Here is a 27,360-nt window from a genome sequence, read left to right as displayed (position 1 = left end):
ATTTAGATGAAATGGACCAATTCCTTGAAAGACACAAACTACCAAAATTCACACAAAGAGAAATAATCTAAATAGCTCTATCTCTGTAAAAGAAATTGAATCAATAATTAATAGCCTTCCAAGAAAGATATCTGAAGACCCAGATGTTTTCACTGGTGAGTTTGCCAACCTATACAGAAAATGATTTAGCAATATCTATCAAAATTTTAAATGCACATATCCTTTGACCCAGGAAAATTTTCTTCAGGTATATTTATACAGGTGGGATATGATATACGTAGGAGGGTATTCATTGCAGTATTGTTCCTATTACCGGAAGATTGAAAACAATGTAAACCTCCATTGATAGGCTCCTTGTTAAGTACTTATGGTACATCCATACATGAAAATCCATACAGCTAAGAAAAACATGAATCATTAATCATATATCACTATGGCATGATTTCCAAAAAATATTGGCACATGATAACAAAAGAACAATTTACAGAAACCATGATTATAGTACATTATCATTTGTATAATAAGAAAGTAGAGAGGAAAATATTTGCATACGTTTGCATGTCTATGTACAAAAAAAAATCTCTGGAAAAAATATATATATGAAAGTAATATAACAATGCATACTTCTAGGCTGGGTGCGGGTGGCTCACTCCTGTAATCCCAGGACTTTGGGAGGCTGAGGCAAGTGGTTTCTTAAGGGCAGGAGTTTGAGACCAGCCTGGCCAACATGATGAAACCTCATCTCTACCAAAAATACAAAAATGAGCCGGGCGTCATGGCGTGCACCTGTAATCCCAGCTACTTGGAATGCTAAGGCTTGAGAATCACTTGAACCCGGGAGAGGCAGAGGTTGCAGTGAGTCAAGATCACTCCACTGCATTCCAGCCTAGGTGACAGAGTATGACCCTGTCTCAAAAAAAAAAAAAATGCTTATGCCTAAGAAAGGGGAAAGGGTGGCTGAGAAAAGTAGGCTAGGAGAAAAATTATTTATCTCATATCCTTCAGTATATTTTGAATTTTTGAAACATATATTTTAATTCAAAAACTTAGAAATTTTAAAAGTTAACAGTTTCCCTCTTCCCCCATCCTCAGAGACTCTGATTTGGGGCCAAGGAATCTGCATAATTAACAGGCTCTCCAAGTGATACAGCAGATGCAAGGAGCACATTGAGAAACATTACTGACCCACATCACAGGTCTACATGTGAGAATAATAGGAGTACCGCAAAGAATTGAGGATTTAGGAGGGAAAAAAAGGATGTGAGGATGAAGAGAGCCAAAGACAAGATCCAGGTGCTGATCCCAGTAGAGTGGGAAACTTACAATATTGTCCTAAATAAGATGGAAGGGGAATTTTCCAAAACGAAGGACAATACACCCATGTGGATGTCATGGGAGACTAGCTCCTCTTGCTGTTCTAAATGCAGTTTTAATATGGATTATGTCATCAAAAAGAAATAGCTGACATTAGGCTAGGTATGGTAGCTCAGGCCTGTCATCCCAGCACTTTGGGAGGGTGAGGCGAGTGGATCTCCTGAGGTCAGGAGTTTGAGACCAGCCTGGCCAACATGATGAAACCCTGTCTCTGCTACAAAAACAAAAATTAGCAGGGGGTGGTGGTGAGCGCCTATAATCCCAGCTACTCAGGAGGGTGAGGCAGGAGAATCACTTGAACCCCAGGGGGCAGAGATTGCAGTGAACCGAGATTGAGCCACTTCATTCTAGCTTGGGTGAAAAATCGAAACTCTGGTGCAAAAAGAAAAAAAGGAAAGAAATAGCTGATGCTACAATTGTTTTGGACATGTCAACAAAGTTCCTCTCCTTTGATCCTTTTTCTCTAAAATTGCTGATTATGATCAACCTCTAACTGTCAAGTAAGCATATTTTATGTTTTTCTTCTTTGTACTTTCTCTCGCTCCTCCCCACCTCTTTTAAACATATCTCCCGTCTTAAAAATTTGTACCACAGTAGGATGGAATGCTAGACACGAATGCACACACAGTCTCTCCAATAACTGTGTTCGTGCTGCCAACTTTCCTCCTAGAGTCTTCCATCCTACACCAACCCACCCCTATCCCATCCCATTCATTCAACAAATATATATTGACAGCTTATGTTTCTGGCACTATTCTTGGTACTGAAGATAGAGTTGTGATCTAGAAGATCTCTCCTCTTACAACATTTACAATGTAGTGGGAAGAGAAAGACAAAAAGGAAAAGAAGCATAGAAATGAATTCATTACTTTCAGATAATGGTAAGTGCTCTAGGGAGAGGGGACACTTTAGGTTGGGGGAGTCAAAGAAGCTGTCTCTGAAAAGGTGATTTGAGAACTGAATGATGAAAATAAGCCATTCAAGTCAATTTCTGGGACAAGAACATTCTAAGCAAAGAAACAGTGACTACCTACACCCTGATCTAGAATTATACTTGTATTCATAAGGAATGCCAAGGAGGCCAATGTGGCTACAATATAGGAAACTAGGAGGATACTAATATATTAGATTAAAGAAGTAGGCTGTGCATGTGTGTGTGTGTGTGTGTGTGTGTGTCACAGATTAGCGCTACATCATTTGATAGTAGTTGCTTCCATCATGTCCCCTTATCCCCTTAATGTGTGTCTTTCTTTTCTTTTTTTGATAGAGACGGGGTTTCACCATATTGGTCAGGCTGGTCTCGAACTCCTGATCTCGTGATCTGCCCACCTCCGCCTCCCAAAGTGCTGGGATTACGGGCATGAGCCACCACGCCCGGCTCTCTGTGTGTCTTTCTTAAGAACAAGGATATCCTCTTATATAACCACAATACAGTTATCAATGTCAGGAACTTTAACATTGATATAATACTTTTATCTACAGTCTGTATTCTAATTTAATCGATTTAATTCTACTAATGTTCTTTAGAGTATTTTTCCTGGAACAGGGTCCAGTCCACAATCACAGACGACATTTAGTTGTCTCCTTTAATTTGAATCAATTCCTCAGCCTTTTCTTGTATTTTAAGACATTGACATTTTTGCCTTTCTCGCTCCCTGGCCATCTTAGCGGCTGCTCTTGGTTGGGGGCTGTCCCGCACCTAAGACAAGAAGATGGTGGCTGCAAAGAAGACTAAAAAGTCGCTGGAGTTGATCAACTCTAGGCTCCAACTCGTTATGAAAAGTGGAAAGTAGGTGCTGGGGTACAAACAGACTCTGAAGATGATCGGACAAGGCAAAGCGAAATTGGTCATTCTCGCTAACAACTGCCCAGCTTTGAGGAAATCCGAAATAGAGTACTATGCAATGTTAGCCAAAACTGGTGTCCATCACTATAGTGGCAATAATATTGAACTGGGCACAGCATGTGGAAAATACCACAGAGTGCACTCACTGGCTATCATTGATCCAGGTGATTCTGACATCATTAGAAGCATGCCAGAACAGACTGGTGAAAAGTAAACCATGCAAAATTTTCCTTTAATAAAATTTCCCAAATTTGTTTAAAAAAAAAAAAAAGAGGACACATATTTAAAGAATATAGATTAGTAATTTTATGATATTGAAATAGTTGCTTCAATTTGGATTTTTTTTTTTTTTTGATGTCTTAAAATAAGGTTAGATTCACATTTTTGGCTGGAAGGCCACACAAACAATTTTCTGTCCTCCTCATAGTATCACTATAGAGCCACATTGCCTCTTGTTGCTGATGTTAATTTTTATCATTTTGATTATCTGTAGGTGGTATTGTTCACTTTCTCTACTGTGTCATGACTCTTTTTTTTTTTTTTTTTTTTTTTTTTTTCACTTTTTAAGAGACAGGGTTTCTCCATGTTGGTCAGGCTGGTCTTGAACTCCCAACCTCAGGTGATCCACCCACCTTGGCTTCCCAAAGTGCTGGGATTACAGGCATCAGCCACCATGCCTGGCTGTGCCATTACTCTTTATGAAGAGATACTTCGAGAGATTATAAATACCTTGCACCTCATCAAAAGAATTAAACACAAACACATTAATTTATACCCAGCAAAATAGATAACAATCGTTAGAATCTATTTCCTGCATTATTTAGACATCTTTCTAACTTTAGTTCATTTAAATCAGAATCCAAAGAAGGTCCATGCAATGAATTGGGTTGGTAGCAAGTCTCTTTCAATCTACAGCAGGGGACCATAAATTCTTAACAACTCTTACGAGTGTGAAATTGTGTGACTGAGAAGCACCTGGGACACAGACAGCAACGCCATTATTCTGCTTCCAGCACCTGGCACATTGAGCTCATACGTTTTTGTTGAACTGTTGGGTCCCCAGTTCCCTCACATGTGCACACATGGCCTCATTCCGCTGCAGGTAGCCGCAATGCTGTGATCTCCAGACTCTGTAATCTCTATTCTGGGTGAGGACAAGGACTTGGACAGGGCTGCCAAACATACCATAGCCACAGTCCCAGCAGGGCCTTGGGAGAGCTGCCAATTTGAAGGCAGGGTATAAAATGGGGAAAATAGCCCTTTTCTGTCATTACCTCAGGGCCAAGCTCTGCTAGACTAAGTGCCTGGAGGAACTTGCTCTTTGCAATGACTACTGGGGCAGAAAGGAGCTTAAATCCCAGTGAAATTTGACTGTAAAATGTTTAAACCCAATTATTGGAAATGATAGAAGCTGGTAAAACATTCACTTCAACATGCAAACTTGTGTGTCTGTGCGTGTGTGTGTGTGTGTGTGTGTGTGTGTGTGTGTGTGTCTGTAAGAGGTAAAGTCTTGAGTGTCTTTTTGGTACAGACTGTTATGTTTAGGAAAACTATCCAAATGGACTACTTAGTTATGCAAATGTAAAACAGAAACCAGGTGGGAAATGATCATGCTTAGGAAGCTGTGGCTACCAGAAACTAAAGGGCTCCAGGCATTGGCTTGTCAGTGTGGGGGCCAAGGTCATCTCTACAAACCACTTCGTTACAGTGGACTGTGCTGTAGCTAAAACCTATGGGTTATTTGGGGGAGATACATGTGTTCATGTTTGAGCAATTGCAACCAAGAGCTGAGTAGCTGAGGCAAAAAGTACAGGAGAGACACATCTGTGCCCCATTCCTGAAGGAGGGCCACAGAGATAACTGACTGTTGCTGCCTTATATATCATACTTTTGTTTGTTTGTTTGTTTGTTTGTTTGTTTGTTTGAGATGGAGTCTCACTCTGTCGCCCAGGCTGGAGTGCAATGGCGCGATCTCGGCTCACTACAACCTTCGCCTCCTGGGTTCAAGCAATTCTCCTGCCTCGGCCTCCCCAGTAGTTGAGGCACCCACCACCACACCCAGCTAATTTTTGTATATTCAGTAGAGACAAGGCTTTGCCATGTTGGTCAGGCTGGTTTCGAACTCCTGACCTCAGATGATCCACCTGCCTCAGACTCCCAAAGTGTTGGGATTACAGGCCTGAGCCACTGCGCCAGGTCTATATATCATACTTTTAAGGTTCTTCATTCTTCCAGTTACTCAGGCCAAACACCATAGAGTAATCCTCAATGCCTCATACTCGATTTCACCTGCAATATTCTATTAAGGATACCTTCAAGTACATCCAGATCCCAACCCCTTCTCACCTTCTTTACAGCTCCTGCTCCACCATTTCTCCCCTGTATCACCTCAAGAGTCTCCCTGCCTCTGCCCTTACCCCTACAATCTACCTTCAACAACACAACAGCAACAGTATTCCTCTTAACCTCCAATAGCTTCCCATCTTACTCAGAATAAACCCATAGTCCTTACAATAAATGGACTACAAGGACTTAAATGACCTGCCCCACCCCATCTGATAAGTCATTCTTCTCCTTTCTTAGGTTAAGATTTACTTTTAGAGCACTTACTATGTGCCAGGCCCTGTTCTAAGTGCTTCACAATTATTCATCCTCATAACAAGCCTCTGAAGTATGTATTATCATTATTCCCATTTCACAGATGAGAACCCTGAGGCACAGAGAGAGTAAATAAGTTGCCCAAGGTCACTTGACTTATAAGCAGGGGTTTGGACCATGGCAGCCTTGTTGTGGAGCCCATGCCTGTAACCTTCTTCCTTCTCAGTCAACTCCAGCCACACCAGCCTCCTTGCTTTCCTCAACATGCCAGGTACTCTCCCACCTCAGGGCCTTTGCACATGCCTTTCCCACTGACTGGAAAACTTCCACCCTAGCTACCTTCTCAGTGATTCTTGCACTTTTTGGGAAGGTCTCTGTTGAAAAGTCACCACCCTATCTAAAGTGGCACACACTGACATACGTTGGCCTCAACACACACCACCTGACCTATTACATATTTATGACTGTTTATTTACTGCCTGTCTCCCACACCGAAATGTGAATGCCAGTAAAATAGGGGTTTTTTGTTTTGTTTTGTTCATTGCTACAGTTTAGAACCCCAGAGTCTAGCTGGGAACAGGGTAGTTAATAAATAAACAGTGGTGAATAAATTTAAGATAAATCAGTAAATTTAAATCTATAAATTGTTTATAAATTTAAACAAATCAGAAATTGAGAATTGTTGAACATTAAAGAAGATGACTTTTCATTTTATAATTTAGAAGGAAAGGTGAAAGGAAATAATTTCTTAGTGAGTAAATACGCTGGTACCCTGTGTTCTGATGAGAGACAGAGGAAAAAGCACACCATGTGGGCAAGCAGTGGGCCAATGCTGAAGCGGGGATCATGTCCGGTCAGACACCCTGGGAGGAGCCCCGTCCTGGGTGAGAAATGCTGGTGGAAGCACAGGCAACAAAGGCCAAAATAGACAAATGGGATCACATCAAACTAAAACGCTTCTGAGGGCAAACAACAGAGTGAAGGGACAGCCTACAAAAGAGGGGAAATACTTGCAAACTAAACATCTGATAAAAGATGAATGCCAAAAAATGTATAAAGAACTCAAATAACTCAATAGCAATACAACAAATAATCTTATTTTTAAAATATGGGCCAGGTGCAGGGACTCACACCTATAATCCCAGCATTTTGGGAGGCCAAGGTGGGCAGATCACTTGAGGCCAGGAGTTCAAGATCAGCCTGGCTAACATGGTGAAACCCTGTCTCTACTCAAAATACAAAAATTAGCCAGGCATGGTGGCACATGCCTGTAATCCCAGCTACTTAAGTGGCTAAGGCAGGAAAATCACTTGAACCCAGGAGGCAGAGGTTGCAGTGAGCCAAGATTGTGCCAGTGCACTCCAACCTGGGCAACAGTCTCAAAATATTTTTTTTAACTTAAAAAAATTTTTTTAAGGCAGATCGAGAGTGGTGGCTCACACTCAGCATTTTGGGAGGCCGAGGCGGGCAGAAAACCTGAGGTCAGGAGTTCAAGGCCACCCTAGCCAACATGGTGAAACCCCGTCTCTACTCAAAATATGAAATCAGCTGGGCATGGTGGTGTGCACCTGTAATTCCAGATACTCGGGAGGCTGAGGCAGGGGAATCGTTTGAATCCTCGAAGTGGAGGTTGCAGCGAGCCAAGATTGCACCACTGCACTCCAGCCTGGTGACAGATTGAGACTCCATCTAAAAAAAAAAAAAAAAACTTGATCTCATTGAAGTAGAGAATAGAACGGTGGTTAGCAGGGGTTGGGCAGTTGGGAGGGTTGGGTATTGGGGTGATGTTTGTTAAATGTTGGAAACAGATGTTGGAAACACATGCTCGGTGCTACAAAGAAAAATTAGCACAGACACAAAGGATCTTTCAGCAGCACAATTTTTACTTCCTGGACTGCAGGAAGGATATTCTCACTAGCCATCTTGCCAAGAGAGTACAAAGAACAAAGGGAATACACACAAATTTATTCCTTATACATTTGGGGTCACCCTTACTGCTATGTCTGATCTCCGTTGGCTGGAGCCAGACCTCACAATCTAAACTAAAACCCGATTGACTAATAACTTAAAACTTTTCTTAACAGGTAAAACAATGGAGAGCTGGGACATGCCTGTGAGCACATACAGCATAGATAACTTGGTTAAAGTACAAGGACATAGAATGTACTACGTGCCTATAAGCACAGCATGTCTAACAGCTACATAGGATAGGGCTTAACAAAGTTATTAGCACACGTATTTTTTAACAAGAAAGGAAACTTTAAAAAGGAACTTTTCTACTTCCCACATTAAATGATACAAAATTACTGGATAGAAAGGAGAAGTTCAAGAGATCTATTTTACAACATCGACACTATAGTTATAACAAAATATTCTTGAAAACTGCTAAAAAAAAGCCAGGCACAGTGGCTCATGCCTGTAATGCCAGCACTTTGGGAGGCCGAGGCGGGCGGATCACGACGTCAGGAGTTCGAGACCAGCCTGACCAACGTGGTGAAACCCCGTCTCTTATTTAAAAAAAAGAAGAGAAAAGAAAACTGCTAAAAGAATGGGTATGAAGCTTTCTTACCACACAAATGTTAACTATGAGGGAATGCATACATTAAGTAGCTAGATTTAGTCATCCGCAATGTGTATATACTTCAAAACATCATGTTATACATGATAAATATATATAATTTTGTATGTCACTTAAAAATAAAATATAGGAATGCAAAAATTTAAAAAGCTTACCGGAAGGCAGTCTTTGTGCAGACTGCACAAGGGAAGAAGGGGTAGTGAGGAGGAAATGCCCCCTTCTCCGTGAGCCTCATACTCTTGGGCCAGGAGTCAGAAGAGTGACAGATGCACCAGAAAATACTACTGCTAAACTGAGGCAGGAACACTAATTAGCCACCCTATGTAAAAATCTTAAGGGAATAGATCCTCATTACCTTGAGAATAAATTTCAGCCTACTTAGTATTAAAAGCAACTGTGTCCCGATGCCTTATTGCCAAATATTATTTGATTTGCCCATGTCTTTCCTATAGGGAAAGATGGTGGAAGCTGTTCTCTCCTGCTTCCTGTTCCATCATTCATAATCTATTTCACAGAGAAAATGAAAGCCTTCTGGCAGGAGCTCCTACAACTTGCCACCTCCAACCTCCAAAAGTACATAGCCAGACATCCATCTTTTCCTCTCTCTCTCCTCTTATGATGCGAAATATGTCTACCCACCCATGTTCTTATTCACATGTGGGGTTTTTGTTTGTTTTCTGTTTCTTGTGGAGTTTTTTTTTTTTGAGACAGAGTCTCACTCTGTTGCCCAGGCTGGAGTGCAGTGATGCAATCTTGGCTCCCTGCAACATCCGCCTCCTGGGTTCAAGCAATTGTCATGCCTCAGCCTCCCAAGTAGCTGCAATTACAGGAATGAGCCACCACACCAGGCTAATTTTTGTATTTTCAGTAGAGATAGGGTTTCGCCATGTTGGCCAGGCTGGTCTTGAACTCTCGACTTCAGGTAATCCACCTGCCTTGGCCTCCCAAAGTGCTGGGATTACAGGTGAGAACCACTGCACCCAGCTTCTAAAATATTTTGATTTCTTTCAGAGCTGCTACCTGTCTTATGAGGCTACACAGGGTTAGAATTTGATGTCTTATTGCTACAAAGAGTCTGTTTTTTCAGCCTTAAGATTTAATGTTAATGCTGGTCAGTTGTGCCTGAATTCCAAAAGGAGGAGAGTGTAATGAGGCATGACTGGATCCCCACTTCCCATTATGACCTGCACTAGTTTTCCCGTTTTCTTTAGAATCCCCTTGGTTTAGATGAGGGGTCCATTCAGTCGATTGGGAGGCCTGAATTTGTCTTTCGGTTTACACACACTCAACATATTCAATCATAATACCTAATAAATTGCAAAGGAAAATGTCTCACAGCATACTGAATTCTTCAGATAAAGAAAGACACCAAATAGCCAGGCATGGTGGCCCATACCTATAATCCCAGCACTTTGGGAGGCCAGGGCAGACAGAACATTTGAGGTCAGGAGTTCGAGACTAGCCTGGCCAACATGGTGAAACCTTGTCTCTACTAAAAATACAAAAATTAGCTGGGCGTGGTGGCACACGTCTGTAGTCCCAGCTACTAGGGAGGCTGAGGCAGGAGAATCATTTGAACACAGGAGGTGGAGGTTGCAGTGAGCCAAGATCATGCCATTACACTCTAGCCTGGGAGACAGAGCAAGATTTCATTCTTAAAAACAAAAAAACAAGACACCAAATAATCTGGACTCTAAAATGATGCTTCCCATATACTCTTGAAGCAGCAATGTTCAGCTCTTGGTAGCAAAACAAACTTGACCATGGGTGTGGGGAATCTAGCCCGTAATAGTGTACACAGTGCTTTTTATTACCTGGGCTCCTTTAATCCTCCCGACAGCACTGTGAGCTGGCATTATTACCACCGCTTTGCAGATGTAGAAAGTGAGTTCTGAGGCCAGGTGCAACGGATCATGCCTGTAATCCCAGCACTTTGGGAGGCTGAGGTGTGAAGATCACTTGAGCCTAGGAGTTTGAGACCAACCTGGGCAACATAGCAAGACCCTGTCTCTAAATTTAAGAAGAGAAAGAAAGTGGGTTCTTCAGAGGTTAGGAAATTTGCAGAAGAAATACTCATTACACTAGTAGGACAGAGACAGATTGGAATCCAGGTCTTTTCACCCCATGTTTTATGATTCCCAAATATTTTTGCTACTTGACCATACTAATAGAGCCCATTGCACTGTATCTAGTTTAGTAGCTAATTGACTAGATGTAATATCAAGAATTTTTTTAATCGTTTCACACTTATTGAGCAACCTCTGAGTGTGGCTAGTGAGGGAAATGCTAAAGAAAAATAGATCTGTCCTTTTAAAAGATTAGCTTGTTATAAAGGAGGCATGGTTGTGAGCAGACAAAAATACTCAGAGACTCTTACAAAGCAACCTAAGAATCTCTTATGAATTGCAAGCTGCATGCTATTTCACATTTTATTGTCTCTGGATGCATTTAAAATCAATGGAATGTCATAGTTTACTTAGCATTTGTTTTCTTTCTTGGTGGCACATAAAATAAGAGGGCCTCTCCTACAATCAATAGCATCTTAGAGTCAAGGAACTATGAAATAATTAAATGGCAATTTGTTTTATAGCAGTGAACAAATATTTGTCAAAGGGCAAATCTTTTTTGTCTGGAGTTAATAAAGTTATTATCTTCTACCACAAAGCTAGAGGTCAACACTACCACTATTATTGATTGCCACTACCTGGCTCCAGCCCAACTTCCCCTTCCTTAGGATGAAAGCACAGCAGGCAGTCCCTCAGGGCAGCTGCCACAATTAGGTTAGCAATTTAAAATGACAATGCAACCAATGGGTTAAAAAAAAAAAAAGCATAAAGAATCCTCATAAAGGCCAGACAGTTTGGCTTAATCTAAGCACTTTGAGAGGCCGACATAGGAGGATCAATTGAGGCAGGAGTTTGAGACCAGCCTGGGCAACATAGTGAGATTCCCTTCTCTGCAAAAAACACTAAAAATTCCCTGGCAGTAGTGGTGCGCACCTGTAATCCCAGGTATTTGGGAGGGTAAAATGGCTGGATCACTTGAGCCCAGGAATTCTATGCTGCAGTAAGCTATGATCGCACCACTGAACCCCAGCCTGGGCAACAGAACAAGATACTCTCTCAGAAAAAGAAAAATAGGCTGGGCATGGTGACTCATGCCTGTAATCCCAGCACTTTGGCAGGCCAAGGCAGACAAATTGCTTGAGCCCAGGAGTTTGGGACCAGACTGGGCAACATGGAGAAACCTTGTCTCTACAAAAAAATACAAAAATTAGGTGTGCATCTGCAGTCCCAGCTACTCAGGAGGCTAAGATGGGGGGATCACTTGAGCCAGGGAGTTTGAAGATGCAGTGAGCCAAGATCGTGCCACTGTACTCCAGCCTGGGCGACAGAGTGAGACCCTGTATCAAAAAAGAAAAGAGAAAAGAATCCTCATGAAGAGAGTTCAAACAGAAGGACGACACAGTGTTCATGGACACAGTGTTTGAGGGACACTTTCAGAGAAGGCAATTTCAAGAAGTGAGTCCAAGGGGGAAGCTGAACATTCACACGGTAGTTGGAAAGCAGTACCATATGCAGAGGTAGATACAGATCAGAGAAGCCAGGGTGACAGAGTACAAAGCATTACGGACATTGACACCACAGATGTGAGTTCAAATCCTCACCAAGCTGCACATTGGTTGTTGCCTGGGAAAGTTCCTTAATTATTTTAAGCCTCAGTTTCCTCCTTTTTATTATTTTTTATTTTTTCAGCTACAATTAGACTTTATTCGATATAATGTAATAAAACATTTTCGAGTTTAACAATATGTATCTGACCATAAATAATCACTTAAATTATGAATATAAGTATACAGGGTCACATTAGCAAATCTCCAGTTCAGGAATTTGTACAAGCTTTGACTGAAAGGACAGTGTCTTCCTCCCCTTTCAGGAAAGGCAGTTCTTCCACATGTCTGGTAAGAAGCAATGTCAGTAGGAGTTGGAAGGAGTCCATAATCCACGTCGAAATTCTACTTTATCCTTGGAGGACAGCTTGCTTTATTGTAGAAAAATAATACTGTCTCAGTTCTCTCTTATCAAATGAAGGATTGCATTCATTTTCCCCCTTGTAGACATAGGTATTCTTCTTTTCTCATCACTGTCTGTCTCCTTTGCTCATACTTATTACATGGTATCATTTTAAAAATATATATCTGCAAAGAGAATTTTTCTGTTCCCTTACCTGCCCTCCATGTCTACCATTTTTTGGTGGATGGGGGTGGGAGTCAGGGGATAGGACTGCTTTAGCACACAGCTGATTTAAGATATGGAGAACAGGCTGGACACAGTGGCTCACACCTTTAATCTCAGCACTTTGGGAGGCCAAGGCAGGTGGATCACCTGAGGTCAGGAGTTCAAGAACAGCCTGGTCAACATGGTGAAACCCCTTCTGTACTAAAAATACAAAAATTAGCCAGGTGTGGTGGCAGGTGCCTGTAATACCAGCTACCTGGGAGGCAGAGGCAAGAGAATTGCTTGAAGCCAGGAGGCCGAGGTTGTAGTGAGCTGAGATTGCACCACTGCACTCCAGCCTGGGAGACAGGATGATACCCTGCCTGAAAATAAAAAATAAAAATAAATACAGAGAAAAAATTATCTAGAAGGAACAGACTGGTGTTCTGGAGCATTTCCCAGATGTGGTCCAGGTGACTGCTTCACACAATTTGGTTTTTAATACAATGCTGCTCAACAAGAATGAACATGTTTATGCACCATCTCCAGAAGCATCGCAACCTTTCATGGAAAACCCTTTATTCCATATAACATACAGTTATGGATCATCCCGTGGGTAGATCCACTGCACCCTTGTGAAAAATGAAAGTCAAAAACATGTCAATAATCATGTTAATGACAATATGGTTGGGAACCACTTGCGCTTCACTGAGATAAAAATCCTCATGGAAGGCATCCCCCTCACTCCTCAGGACCCTTCAGGGCACAGGAAAAAGCTTTACTCAGGTTGTATGCTTCTCTCCATCCTAAGACCTGTTCCGGAGCTACACCATAACAATAAGTTTGTTAACAAAGAAAGTACATGATTGGGGAAGTCACAGGGCCCCTGCAGAAAAGCCAAACTATTTGACAGAAGCTTGAAACAAACACTGCTCTGGGAAATCATCTGTATTAGATGATGACTGGGTTCTGTTTTCTAATATGGACATGCAACATATTCAATACTGTGTTTATCACGGTTTGCTTGGAAAACCCTCCTGTCATGCAACAAAATACATTCTGTCCATGAATGATTCCTGAATATTCACCATGACACCTAGACTCGGAAGCATAGGAAGTGTGCATTGGAACCTTCTCCCACTTGCATGGATTTAGACATGTCCAAAGAACCTGAAACTGCTGCCTTTCTGGAACTCAGTTCTGTTGGTGTGCTTACTGCTGAGATGATCTGCTATCTTAAACTGAGAACACACAATAGCACTGATCCACAGGAAAAAGGAGAGGTCACCATCTCTCTCGTAGGATATTTTGTAAATTGGATCACCCTGTTTGTCATGTTTTACCCATCCCAAGAAAGGACAGAAGCCGCATTCCATTCTGCAGTCTTGGCAAATGACTTTCTTCTGTTTCCACCTCTATTTTACTTTATTTCATCTCCATTATTCCACTTTCAGTCATGAATCATGACCTTTTATTCTACAGTAGTCAGAGTTTTGCAGGACAAAGGCAGGTCTCTGGCCTCTCAGCAAGCTTCAGGGCTTAATGCATGCCTGCAGCTAAGAGTGCCTGGTTGATATTCTGGTACTGGCACGGAGCAGGTGCCATAGGTAGTCCTCAGGTTGAAGAAGGCGTATATAAAAGGGTTCGTGAGAGTTTGCATAGCCCAGCCATGGAAATATCCTCTCCACCCACAGTGGCATGCAGCTGCAGGCAGTGCCACAGGTCTGGCTATCAGAGGAGGAAAAAGGGCAGCCAGCACATGGTGAAGGCCCCGACGATGATCCCCAGGGTAGTTGCTGCTTTCTGTTCCCGCTTAAAGATGGAGATATTTTGCACACTCTTTCACCTCCTTCTGGAACTTCACTGTGCCATTCAGGGTGACTACTGCTGTCTGGCTCCACTTGAGGGAAGCCAGGGAACCTGTGTTAGGCTGCGCTTTTCCTGGTGGCCTTGTAAATCTGGTAGCACATGAAAAGTATGACAGACATGAGGATATAACATGCCACTGCGGTGGAGAAAATCGTGTAGCCAAAGTCCTGACTGACCAAGCACACCTTATCATCATTTACACTCTGAGCCCAAACAAACTGTGGGGTAAAGTGACGGAGGCAGAGAGAGGGCAGAGAGAAAGAATCATCTTCGCCATGCATTTCCCATTCTGCCTCATACGGTACGTGAGGGGCCTCCTGATCCCAAGGTACCTGTCGATGCTGATCATGCACGGGGTCAAGATCCAGGCCGTGCAGCACAGGACATCTATGGAGATAAAGACGTTACGGAAAGTGTCCAAAGATCCACTTGCGCGGTGGCTCAAGCCTGTAATCCCAGCACTTTGGGAGGCCGAGGCGGGTGGATCACGAGGTCAAGAGATCGAGACCATCCTGGTCAACATGGTGAAACCCCGTCTCTACTAAAATACAAAAAATTAGCTGGGCATGGTGGCGCGTGCCTGTAATCCCAGCTACTCGGGAGGCTGAGGCAGGAGAATTGCCTGAACCCAGGAGGCGGAGGTTGCGGTGAGCCGAGATCACACCATTGCATTCCAGCCTGGGTAACAAGAGCTAAACTCCGTCTCAAAAAAAAAAAAAAAAAGATCCACTTGCCCCTGATGAGGTCGGTGAAGCTGATGAAGGGCATGACCACCACGGCCATAAGAGAGGTTGGCCAGCGCCAGGAACAGGATTAGGTAGTTGGAGGGCTGGCAGAGCACACGGAGATACCGCCAGGCAGTTGCCCGCAATCGTCAGCGGAGAGATGAGCGTCAGGACGAAGCCGATCACAACTCTCTCGGCTCTGTCGTAGCTGATCTGCTCCCTGCGGCCGGAGGCATTGTCCGAGGGCGCGTCCCAGGTGGGCGCCAGGCAGGCCATCACCTCGAGGACTCAGCTCAGCAGGTGCGGCGTCCGAGAGCCAGCACGTGCGGCATCGGGGCTCAGGTCGGGCAACCCGCGCCCCACCTCTAGCAGGAGGAAAAAGCCGAGGCGCCCGTAGAGGTCCGGGTGGCCGCTGCTCTTAAAATCCATCACGCACAGCCGAGTGCCGCTGCCCCTGGAGTCGGTCCCCGGCTTTCGACCCCGGCTTCACCTCACCAGTTCCACTCCGCGGCCCAGCCTGAGGCCGGCGCCGGCCGCTGGGGGGCGCCCGACTCAGCCTCGGGGCCCTGCTCTTCCCGGCCCCCGGCCTCTGAATGAAACGCTGGAGCAAGGCCGCTCGGGGACTCCCTGCGGGAGGCGCCTCCAACCCCGACGGACGCCCGGGACGTGCGGGCTCGTGGGCTCTCCGGCAGGGCTCGGCCGGCAGCCGCGCGGCTCGAAGCAATAGAGGCTCAGGCAGCGGCAGAAGTTTCGTTTCGGTTTCCTCCTTTTTAAATGGCTCCAACATATTTCTTGTCGGTGTTGTGTGGAGTAGAGATATATTTGTAAAAGACTTGACAGAAAGCAGGCACTCAACTCAGTAAATTGTGAGAAATTTGGTGAGAAGATTTGTGAATAGGAGTGAACGAGCAAAGCCATGCTTACAAAGGCAGCTGGAAGCTGTGATTTAGAGGATGGTAGGAAAAGTGGCAGCAGGAAAGTGGTTCGGATGCTCTTTCAGTCGTCTAGAAGGGGTCATGGGACGGGGGTAGAGGGACGGCTACCGAGACAGGGAGCCCGGCCGCCGCTGTACCAGCGGGATCGGACCTTCGGGTGGGGGCCTGGAGAAGCCTGAGGAACCCAGGGCTCGGAGGTTGGAGCTCAGGCACATGAGAGAGGACACAACGGTGGACCGGCCTAGGGAGGGTCGAGGGAGCATGGCAGGAAGTTCCTCCCCACCGCTGCCTAAAGCCAGTCCTCGCGAGAATTGCTTTCCAGGGCCTCAGCGGATAGGTTAGACTCGGAATAAGAGAAGGGGTCGGCGGAGGGGGACGGCCTGGGGCCCGCTGCCCGGTTCCCTCCCAAGACATCCGCAGAACGCCTGAGAAGAGCCGGAGCACGACCCTGCGGCTCGCCACGCCGAGCCCACCCCTTGGTTTGCTGCCCCGCCCTGCCCCTCACCTCGTGGCCCTGCTGCCCTGCTGCCCTGCTGCCCCGCCCTCTAGCCCCGCCCTTCGTATCACTGGCCCGCCCTCTCACCGCCCCCTCGTCTCGCCGCCCCGCTCCCTTGTCTCGCCTCCCAGCCCTCCCTCTCCGCCCTACTAGCCTCTGTCCCGCCCACTTGCCTCGCCGCCCCGCCCCCTGGCCGCCCCGCCCTCTAGCCACGCCCTCTTGCCCCTCCCTCTAGCCCGCCTCTCGCCTCTCTGCTCACCGCCCTGTGGCCCTGCCACCCTGCCTCCGGTAGTGACCGCCCGTGGTGCTCCATCGACCCGCCCGCCACCTCACGTCCTCCCGTGCGTCGGGAGCGTCTCGGCTACAACATGTTGGGCATGATCAAGAACTCGCTGTTCGGAAGCGTAGAGACGTGGCCTTGGCAGGTCCTAAGCAAAGGGGACAAGGTAGGCCCGTAGGACTGCCAAGGACCTGAAGGGTGGCTGCGTCCCACCCCCACCCTCATCGGGGCTGCAGCGGGTGCTGAGGAGCAGGTGGGGCAGGAATGTGCTATCGAAGGTGCGTTCTGCTGTCTGTCGCGAGTGCGGCCCTCCGACGCCCAGCACTTGGACTGGGAAGGAGAGAAGTGAGTGGTCACCCTGCAGCCGGTGGTGGGAGGAGCAGGCTAAAGAGGAGAGATTGATCCGAGGGGAGAATCCCAACTTGGCGAGTTGGGCACTGCCTGTTGAATGCATTCTTTCGTTTAAATATTCCAAACATTCTGAACAGTTTTATTTGTTGAGGGACACTCGCTTGCAGAAATGAGCGTCGCAAGAAGCTCCAAAGTACTAGAGAACTGAGTACAGTAGCCCCCCTTATCCGCGGTTTCAGTTACCCTAGGTCAGCTGTTGTCCATAACTATTAAATGGAAAATTCCAGAAAAACAGAAGTCCTAAGTTTTAAGTTCCCGGCCATTCTGCATAACAGGATGAAATCTTGATCCCTGGGACCAGAATGCCCTTTTGTCCAAGGGTCAGCCTGCTATGTCTGTAACCCTCCCTTAGTCACTTAGTAGCTAGCTTGGTGATCAGATCGATTGTGGCGGTATTGCAGTGCTTGTGTTCAAGTAACCCTAATTTTACATAATAATAGCCCCAAAGTGCAAGCTTAGCAATGCTGGCATATTGTTACAATTGCTTTATTTTATTATTAATTGTTAATCTCTTACTGTGCCTAATTTATAGGTTAAACTTTATCTTAGGTATGTATATATAGGAAAAAACATAGTAGATACAGGGTTCAGTTCTGCCCACTGTTTCAGGTATCCACTGCAGGGCTTGGAAGGTATCTGCTATAGATAAGGGGGGACTACTGTGTAAAAGAACAAGATCTGTGCAGAATAGATGTAAATGTAGGCAGGGAGCACAGGGGCAGTGAATTCTGCCGGGGATCTATGATGGGGCCTTCAGTGGAGTGTCCTGAGCTGGGCCTCAGGGATGTGTAGGAGTGCACACAACAGATAAGGGCATGTACAAAGGCCCAGAGCTGTACCATTGCTTTTGGCCAATTAGATCTGCTGGAGTTGGGTACCTAGAATACAGAATGAGTGAAAAGAGCCATAGTTGCTTACTTCCCCCAAATTTATATCAGTGCTAACATGAGCTAACTGAACTCCACCCCTGAAAACAAGGAGTCTGCTGCTAGATTATAATCTCCTGGTGGACAGGTAGTTTGTACAGTGCAGCTGTATACAGAGCTCCCAATACGATGCCTCATTTGTGAAAGGACTGCATTGCCTGGGGGCCAAGTTCTGATACCTAGTGCAATGATCTTCATATCACAAAAGCCCTCAATTAGACTCTAATCTGAACTCTTCAAGCAACCAAAGACCTTTCACCTGTTCTTATCTCTGTTTCCCCAGCTCTATGTAGAATGAACAGTTTAGCCCTAATCAGAGGTCACACATTTGAATGCCTGCAGCAGCCAGGCAGGTAATGGAAATGGGTGAAGCTGGCTGTTTTAGGCTTTAAGGCATGATGGAGACTCACTGCAAATTAGAGAGTGATCTCAGGTCCCCATCTATAAAGGGCAGTTCCAGCCACCTGTTGCTATGCAGTGATGTGATATGAAACAGTGTTGCCAAATTTTTAAGGAAAACTATATATCCAAATTCTTATGTGAAATCACCCAATTTAAAATTAATTCAACAAAAACTATTTTTCGAGTGCTATGTGCCAGGCACTCTTCTAGGCAATGGGGATAAAAGAGTAAAACCAGCGGAAGTCTTTGCCTTCATGGAACTTAGGTTTTATTGGCTAATGAACAAATAAAATGTGTCATGGATCAGATGGTGATCAGTGCTGTGAAGAAAAGCAAGCAGGGAAGGGGAGTGAGGAATAGGGAGTGTTAGGAGTGAGGCTGTGGTTTTGAGTAGGTTTTAACTAACATAGTTGTGCACAGGCTGGACACAAATCCAATAGGATGCCAGTTATTAATATCAGTCCTGCTCTCAGCATCCAAAGGACTCACCCAAGCCAACACGGAGAGCTGCCTGTCCTCCTCCCTGGGCAGCGAAGAAGGCACCTGATAAGGTCTGCAGCATCACTGGCCTCCCCACCAAGTAATTGCCCCACCCCAAACCACAGCCTTTCTCCTAACACTCAGCCCTGATGAAGGTTCCTGTGGTTCTAACACTTAAAGAATCCACGTGTTCTTGCTTTTTGTCATGGAATGAGCCTCACTTTGTCTTTTTGGGTTCATGATGATGGCCCACGCAGGTGGAGGGTCTGGGCTGGTCCATGGCCTGTGCCTTCAGATTCCTTCCTCACCCATCCCCTGCTCTGCTGCCTCCCTGTGGAGTTGAGGCTGACCCATTCAGCCTCTGTTTCCCAGGCCAGATGTCAGCCGGCTCCCAGCTAGGTTTGCTCAGTGAGAAGCACTACTGGGAGATAGGAAGAAGGGAGCAGAGTATTTCTCCTCCTCCTTCTCCACCCTGTCAGATCTATCCTACTAGAAGCTTCTTTGTGGCTTTGGCTTTGACTACACAGACTACCATGGTTCTAGCTTCTATCCAGTAATCTATGTATCTGAACTTAGGTAATAGGCAAGCCTCCCTCCATCTCTCCTAGGGTGCTTACTAACCTCTAGGTTGCCTCTCTGTCCCCTGCTGGCATCTCAGCCCCTCTGTTATCTGTGTAACCAATTCCTTGCATCGAGGTGCCTCTGCTCTAAATACACTAGTACTTTCTGTTTCCTGTTTGACTCTTATTGATACAATGTCACCTGCTGCTAATTTGGGGTCTTTGGGATAAGTAGAAGTCCCTAATAAGCATCTTCCCTCAGTGTTTGTTGGGAATATGGGGCCATATGGGATACTGGTACCAAGCTAAAGCAAATCATTTAACCCAAATGAACCTCAGTTTCAACAGCTGTAAAATGGGTATAAAATATCTTTTCCATCTATTTCCAGAGTTACTATAAATATTAAATTCTTTTTTTAAAATTTTTTAATACTTTTTCTTCCACCATCCAACCAAGAAATATTAAATTCTTTAAAACCATGAAAACATTTTGTAAAGTAGTGTAGTCTACAAATATAATAATAGCATATATTAGTGCTCATCTCAGTTCATTCTTTCTAGCTGTGTGGTCACAGGCCAACTTAGCCCCTCTGAAGCTAATTGTGAGAAAAAATAATAGTTCATATCTTCATAGATTGTTTTGAAGTTCAAATGAGATGACCAGTTATAAAATTGTTCAACACTAGTACTTGGTTGGAGAAGGTAATGGTTAGCTTCCCCCTAATTTTACAATAAATTTTGAATAAGTTACTTAACATCCCCTGTGAGCCTTTGCATTCCTCAACTCTAAGATGAGAATAACAATGCCAATGTGAAATTAATTAATTATGCATAGATACTTGTAAACCTTTTTTTTTTAATATACAAACTTTATGGTATTATTATTATTTTTGAAGAGAGCCTGTCCCTGAAATTACCTCTTTTATCCTGGAAACAGCCTGGATCAGAAACTGTTGTCCACCCTCCTGGGCAAATGGATGGCATACCATGTTCCCCATATAGCATAGGCTTCAGGCTCACCAGATGTTCAGGACTGATTCCAGGTACTTGGCAGGGAGGCCAGTGCTGCTGCAGACCTTATCAGGTGCCTTCTTCATCGCTCAGGGATGGAGGAGGATACACAGCCCTCTGTGTTGGATTGGGTGTGCCTTTGGATGCTCAGTGCAGTACTGATATTAATAACTGATATCCTTATCGGATTTGCATCCGGCCTGTGCACACAGGTTAGGACGTGATAGCCTGGCTTTGAGTCCTGGCTCCACCATTCACCCACTGCAGTTTGGGCATGTCACTTAAACTCCTGTTCCCCAGTTTCATCTGAAAATGAAGATTAAAGCACTAACTTCTTCACAGGGTTATAGGAGGAATTGAGTGAATTAATCCATGTAAAGCATTTAAAATAACACAGACAAACAGAAAGTACTCTGTTAAGTTAATTATTATGATGAGTATATTCTTGTAATGAGAAAGCAGGCTTCCATCCTTAGCATGTATACCCACTACATGAAGTGGCAAGAAAAAAACTGACCTTTCAAAGGACCTGCAAATCCCATAGCCGGAGGCATTCTTGCTAGACCTTTGTCTGGGACTTGAACTTGACCAAGGTTCCCACTGAATGTTGAAAATTAGTTTTTGTAGCCACAGGCCAAAATCCCCATCTAGGATCTGATTGGGAGCATAGGCTAATGGAGGTGGGTGAAGGAGGACTATTGTGTTCCATGTCAAAAGCAAATGCACCAAAGATATTAAATTTTAAGAATCAAGACTGTGTTAACTTAGCTGCCTTATTCTCTACAGCAATAGAGAATTCTAGTTAAATAAATTTAAATAGAGCTCCCTGGAGAACTAGAATAGTTTTACAATTCCATCTCTCAAGTCTGAATTTTCACAGTGGTCCAGTGGTTCAAATGAGTGGTTTTGGATACAGATGCCATGAAAACAAGTGATCCCTGCACCAGAACTGGTTTAATATATTGTGGCCCAGCTTTTCTCCATGAGATCCTATTAGATGAGGTCTTCATCTCTCTGCCTACCTATTTCAGTCATTGTATTCATTGTCATTAGAGTAAAAACAGGTTTTACTCTGCATCTCCCCTTTCTCACAAATATTTCTAGAGTACCTACAATATGCAAGATGTTGTACATCCAGGTACAGAGAGATACAGAGGTGAACAAGAGAAACAGTCCTGACCCTGTGGGGCTTATGGGTGGAGGTGGGAATTCAACACATTATTTAATTGTAATTAAAATAAGTATTGTGTTATGAAAATACAAGGGTGGGTAAGAATATCATGGGGAACTGTTTTAAGTCAGGATCCTCTCTGAGCCTGTTAGATGAGTAGGGAGGGCACCAGACAAAGGCAGGAGGAGAATGTTCCAGGGAGAGGGAGTAGCAGACACAAAGGCCCTGGTGTGGAAATGACCATGGCATTAAAGGAAAGAGCACAAAGCTGCAGAGCAGGTGCTGTGGGTGTGGCTGGCAAAGTAGGGAAAAGCTCAGTGGTGCCTGCATCATCAAAGGCAGGTTAAGAACTTGGTGAAGGAATGCCTTTACATGGACAATTAATTAACACAGTTACATTGGTGTAGAGTGCCCTATACATGCCCTCTGGACAATTCCAACCTCATTCACAGCTCTGGTCTCCTCTTACGCTGATGACTCCCAAATTTACACCTCTATGCCAGTCCGCTGCTGAGCTCCAAACCTGTGTGTCCAACTGCTCAGTAGACAGTTTGCTCATCTATATAAGGAGGAGATTAACTGATGGACACATAAGACCCCTTCCAGCTCTAGAGTTATCTGACTTTAGGGGTTCATAGAAAGGAGGGATCACTCCGGAGGAGGAGGTGGAGTTGAGTCAAGCCTTAAAGGATGATAGGTGTATCATGGGGGACTTGGCTCTCCGAGTCAAGCTGGAGTCCCTTCTTGGCACTGTTTCTTTCCTTGCTGTGGACTTGCCGCCTGGAGAACAGGCCGAGAGCCCAGATCACTCGAGCCATTTTCTAGATCTCTTTTCTGTTGCAGGCACCCTCCACTCAAGATTCAGACACACTTGCAAAATCCTATGTTTAGGTCACAAATGTCAGTTGAACTAATTTAGGGAAGATGAACTGGCTTGCTATCAAATCACCATCACTGGATTAATAGTTACAAAATCCAACTCCCACAGCAGCCTCTGAGTTCTTCTGGGATCTGGCCCCTGCCAGAACACAGTCTTTGCTCCAGCCACAACTATCTGTACTATTTGTACTCACCATCATCATACTGTTCTTGACCTCTCCTCATTTACTCCTGTGGTACCCATTACCTGGAATCCTCTCCCTTAATGATCAGAGCATTTACTGCATTATACAATAATTTGTGTAATTCTCACCACCCTCCTAATTATCCCTATCATATTAGTCTCCAAATCTGTAGCACCTGGCAGAGGTTTTTGATTGTTTATTCCATGAATCAATGAATTAGTGACTGAACATCCAGTTGGGTAATCTGTAAACACTTCAAAGTCAGCTTGACCTTCCCAAACATGTTATCACATACACCCATGCCCCTCAAACTAATCTAAGTAGTCTTTACCTGTGTTCTCATACTGCGCTGGCAAGCCTTGCCCCCTAGAAATATCATCAGATGATAACCTTCTGTTTTCCTGGCATCTTCCCTTATTAGGCCATGCCAATCCTGGTATCAGGAACCAAATCTTTCATCTCTGTCTTGTATCACCTGGAACAATGTTCAGCACAGAATAGATGCTTCGTAATTGTTGGTTAAATGAATAAAAGAAGAAAAGAGACCAAAGGAGAGAGCCAGTTAGCTCTTTCTCCAGTGAGATCTTGCCATTGGTTTTCCCATTTGTAAAATAAGTAACTGCATAAAATGACTTCTGATACCTCTATTCTAAATTCGACACAGGCATACAACTGTCTGCCCAAAGTATCTAATATAGTGGCTAAAGAGAGAGGTTACAGACTGGGCAACAGTGCAAGACCTCATCTGAAAGAGAGAGAGAGAGAGAGAGAGAGAGAGAGAGAAAGAGAAAGAGAGAGAGAGAGGAAAAGTTTTTTAAAAAGCAAAGAGTCTGACATAGGTGGATTGGATTGCTCAGGAGTTTGAGACCAGCTTGGGCAACATGGAAGAAACCCTGTCTCTACAAAAGAAGACAGAAAATGAAATACAAAAAAATTAGCTGGGCATGGTGGCACACACCTATAGTCTCAGCAACTCAGGAGGATGAGGTAGGAGGATCATGTGAGCCCAGGAGGTTGAGGCTACAGTGAGCCAAGATTGCACCCACTGCACTCCAGCCTGAGCAACAGTGAGACCCTGTCTCAAAAAAAAAAAAAAAGAAAAAGAGAGAGAGAAGGGGAGGGGAGGGGAGGGGAAGGAAGGTTAGGTTTAAATGCTCACTTCACCCCACACTTGTGGTCCCAGTTACTCAGGAGGATGAGGTGGGAGGATCATGTGAGCCCAGGAGCTTAAGGCTACAGTGAGCCAAGATTGCACCACTGCACTCCAGCCTGAGCAACAGTGGGACTCTGTCTCAAAAAAAAAAAAAAAGAGAGAGAGAGAGAGAAGAGGAGGAGAGGGAAAGGGGGAGAGGGAGGGGGAGGGGGAGGAGAGAGGTTTAAATGCTCACTTCACCCCCCATAGCTATAGAGAACCTTGCAACAAGTATTAGACTGGAGTAAACTGGAGTTTGGGAACTGGAATTTTTGTTTCAGTTTCACCATTCAGTAGTCACATCACTTTGAGCAACTCAGTCTCTCTGGTTCATTTTCTCCTTGATAAAATTAGTTAGCTTAGGTAAACTTTAAAACCATTTTAAGTTCTGAACTTCTGTGATTCACAGGATAGTGTTTCTGGAATTTAAAACATTACAAGTGCCAAGAGTAGGTACGCTCTCAAATGAAAGGGGAGTTCTGGAATTCTCCGCTGAAACAGAAAGAGCAAAGCACCCTAAGTTTACTTAACAGTTTGTTACTGAAGGCTCTTTGGAAATGTCAGATTCACCAGATGGAGGGCTTCACAGCAGCCTCAGAATGAGTCATCACAGTGCCCCAAAGTCAAGGCTGACTTGCGGCCTCATGATTCCTGGTCTGGCGCAATTTCCTCTACCCTATGTGAAGGGGAGTTTAAGTACAAACTTGGCACTCAGGTTTAAAATTGCAGTATTAAAGCCAGGCATAGTGGTTCACACCTATAATCCCAGCACTTTGGGAGGCCCACATGGGCAGAACACCTGAGGTCAGGAGTTCGAGAGCAGTCTTTCTAACATGGCAAAACCCCATCTCTACTGAAAATACAAAAATTAGCCAGGAATGGTGGTGTGCGCCTATAATCTTAGCTACTTGGGAGGCTGAGGCAGAAGAATCGCTTGTACTTGGGAGGCGAAGATTACAGTAAGCAGAGATCACACCACTGCACTCCAGCCTGGGTGACAGAGCAAGACTCTGTCTCAAAAAAACAAAAAGAAAAGAAATATTAAATATGCTCATTCAGAGTACACTTGCCACTCACAGCCCTACAGTCCTGCCTTCCTCCCGAGGCACCTTCTGTCCCTTTGGGAGTCACACCCTCTTCCCTAGTTGAGAATCTTCAGTCTGGGATATTATATGAACATCTATTTGACCAGTCTAGGGCAGCCAGGTTCCCAACCATGTGTCTGTTTTTCATAATCATTGTTAAGAGAGACAGAACCTTAATCAAATAAATATCTGTTGCACTGCTAACACGCAAAGCTCTGCAGTATAGTTTCTGCCCATAAAAGCTTTATTGCAGATTGTTAAAACTATAATAATGTTCATTACTAGACAGTAAGATGAACATAGGCCAACTTTTCTTCTTCTAATGGGATAGAATAAAATTCACTCTAGTACAGCAGAAGAAAAGAAAGCAGGATAGGGGAAGGAACAACAAGAAAAACGAACCAGGATGCATCCCATCCATAAGGATAAAGCATTACTTTGTGAAACTTTTACTATGTATATATTCATGATAAGGCAGGCTGTAAAATTGCTTTCCTTCTTATGGATTGTGATTTTTTTTTTTTAAAGTTTGAAGAACACTGCCTTTTGTATATCCAGGAATATAAAATTAAATTATATGAGCAATCACATGGCAAAGAGCAGGGGGTGTGCTGAAGGAAAGCTGCAGGGGTCCATAATGAGTCTCAACACCAGGGAAGGGTTAGTACAAGGACAGGGACTCAGTGCAGAAAGTGGTGATGCAGAGATGAAAGAAGGATTTGTGTGAAAAGAGACAGTGGAGCTGAGCATTAAGCAGGTTAGGTAGAGAGATAAGAGTTAGGGAGAGGATATAATGTGTCTGGGAGCGCAGTGTGAACAGAACTACAGTCAGCCCTTCCTGTCTGTGGGTTCTGGATCCACGGATTCAACCAACCATGGATGGAAAATATTCAAAACATAATAATAGCAATACAGCAATAAAAAAATATATAAATCAACAATAGAGGCCAGGCATGGTATAACTGCCCAGTGGGTTCACCTTGCCCGCTGCCTAGAAAGAACAGATTTATCAAGACAGGGAATTGCGATGGAGAAACAATAATTCATGCAGAGCTGGCTGTGCGGAGACCAGAGTTTTATTATTACTCAAATCAGTCTCCTTGAGTATTCGGGGATTAGAGTTTTTAAAGATAATTTGGCGGGTAGGGACTTGGGAAGTGGGGAGTGCTGACTGGTCAGGTTGGAGATGAAGTCATGGGAGGGTTGAAGTTAGGTTTTCTTGCTGTCTTGCTTGGTGCAAAGGCAGAACTGGTTGGGTCAGATTACTGGTCTGGGTGATGTCAGCTGATCCACTGAGTGCAGGGTCTGCAAAATATCGCAAGCACTGCTCTTGGGATTTACAACAGTGATGTTATCCCCAGGAGCAATTTGAGGAGGTTCAGACTCTTGGAGCCAGAGGCTGCATGACCCCTAATTTGTAATTTCTAATCGTTAGCTAATTTGTTAGTCCTGCAAAGGCAAACTGAACCCCAGGCAAGAAGGGGGTCTTACTGGGAAAGGGCTGTCATCAGTTTTGTTTCAGTCAAACCATGAACTGATTTCCTTCCCAAAGTTAGTTTGGCCTGTGCCCAGAAATCCACAAGGACAGCTTAAGGGTTAGAAGCAAGATGAGTAGGTTAGGTCTGATTTCTTTCACTGTCATAATTTCCTCAGTTATAATTTTGCAAACTGAGGCGGTTCTAACTGTGGCTCATGCCTATAATCCCAACACTGGGAGGCCAAGACAGGAGGATTGCTTGAGCCCAGGAGCTTGAAACCAGCCTGGGCAACATATGGCAACTCTACCAAAAAAAAAAAACTTTTTAATTAGCAGGGCATGGTGGTGTGCACCTGTGGTTCCACTTCCTCAGGAGGCCAAAGTGGCAGGATCACTTGAGCGCAGGAGGTCAAGGCTAGTGAGTCATGATCATACCACTGCACACCAGCCTGGGTGACAGAGCACTGTCTCTAAAATAAAGAAATAAATAAAATTTTGAATAGCAACTATTTGCTTGTCATTTATATTGTATTAAGTATTATAAGTAATGTAGCGATAATTTAAAGTATATAGGAGGATGTGTGGGGGTTATATGCAAAATACTACACCATTTTATATCAGGGACTTGAGCATCCGTGGATTTTGGTGTCCATAGAGGCCCTG

At 44.4% G+C, this 27,360-nt stretch overlaps 1 protein-coding gene and 3 pseudogenes across 1 annotated transcript in view; 2 read left to right on the top strand and 2 right to left on the bottom strand.

Annotated features, from left to right (window-relative positions):
- The first annotated feature begins 3,086 nt into the window (after positions 1-3,086).
- LOC105713824 (large ribosomal subunit protein eL30-like) lies at positions 3,087-3,434 on the top strand (annotated as a pseudogene).
- An 8,684-nt stretch (positions 3,435-12,118) lies between these two features.
- Positions 12,119-15,636, bottom strand: LOC105713800 (5-hydroxytryptamine receptor 7-like; annotated as a pseudogene).
- A 62-nt stretch (positions 15,637-15,698) lies between these two features.
- Positions 15,699-16,967, bottom strand: LOC135268137 (uncharacterized; annotated as a pseudogene).
- HEBP1 (heme binding protein 1) overlaps positions 16,950-27,360 on the top strand; it is a 27,090-nt gene continuing 16,679 nt past the window's right edge. The window contains exon 1 of the mRNA XM_021671979.2: positions 16,950-17,084. Within this exon, the coding sequence (XP_021527654.2) occupies positions 17,007-17,084 (78 nt within the window). The 5' untranslated portion in view covers positions 16,950-17,006. The remainder of the gene's footprint in view (positions 17,085-27,360) is intronic.

This window comes from Aotus nancymaae, unplaced genomic scaffold, assembly GCF_030222135.1.
Source record: "Aotus nancymaae isolate 86718 unplaced genomic scaffold, 86718_ANA_hifiasm-v0.15.2.pri h1tg000016l, whole genome shotgun sequence".
Lineage (NCBI taxonomy): Eukaryota > Metazoa > Chordata > Mammalia > Primates > Aotidae > Aotus > Aotus nancymaae.
This window is presented reverse-complemented; position numbering and strand designations above follow the sequence as displayed.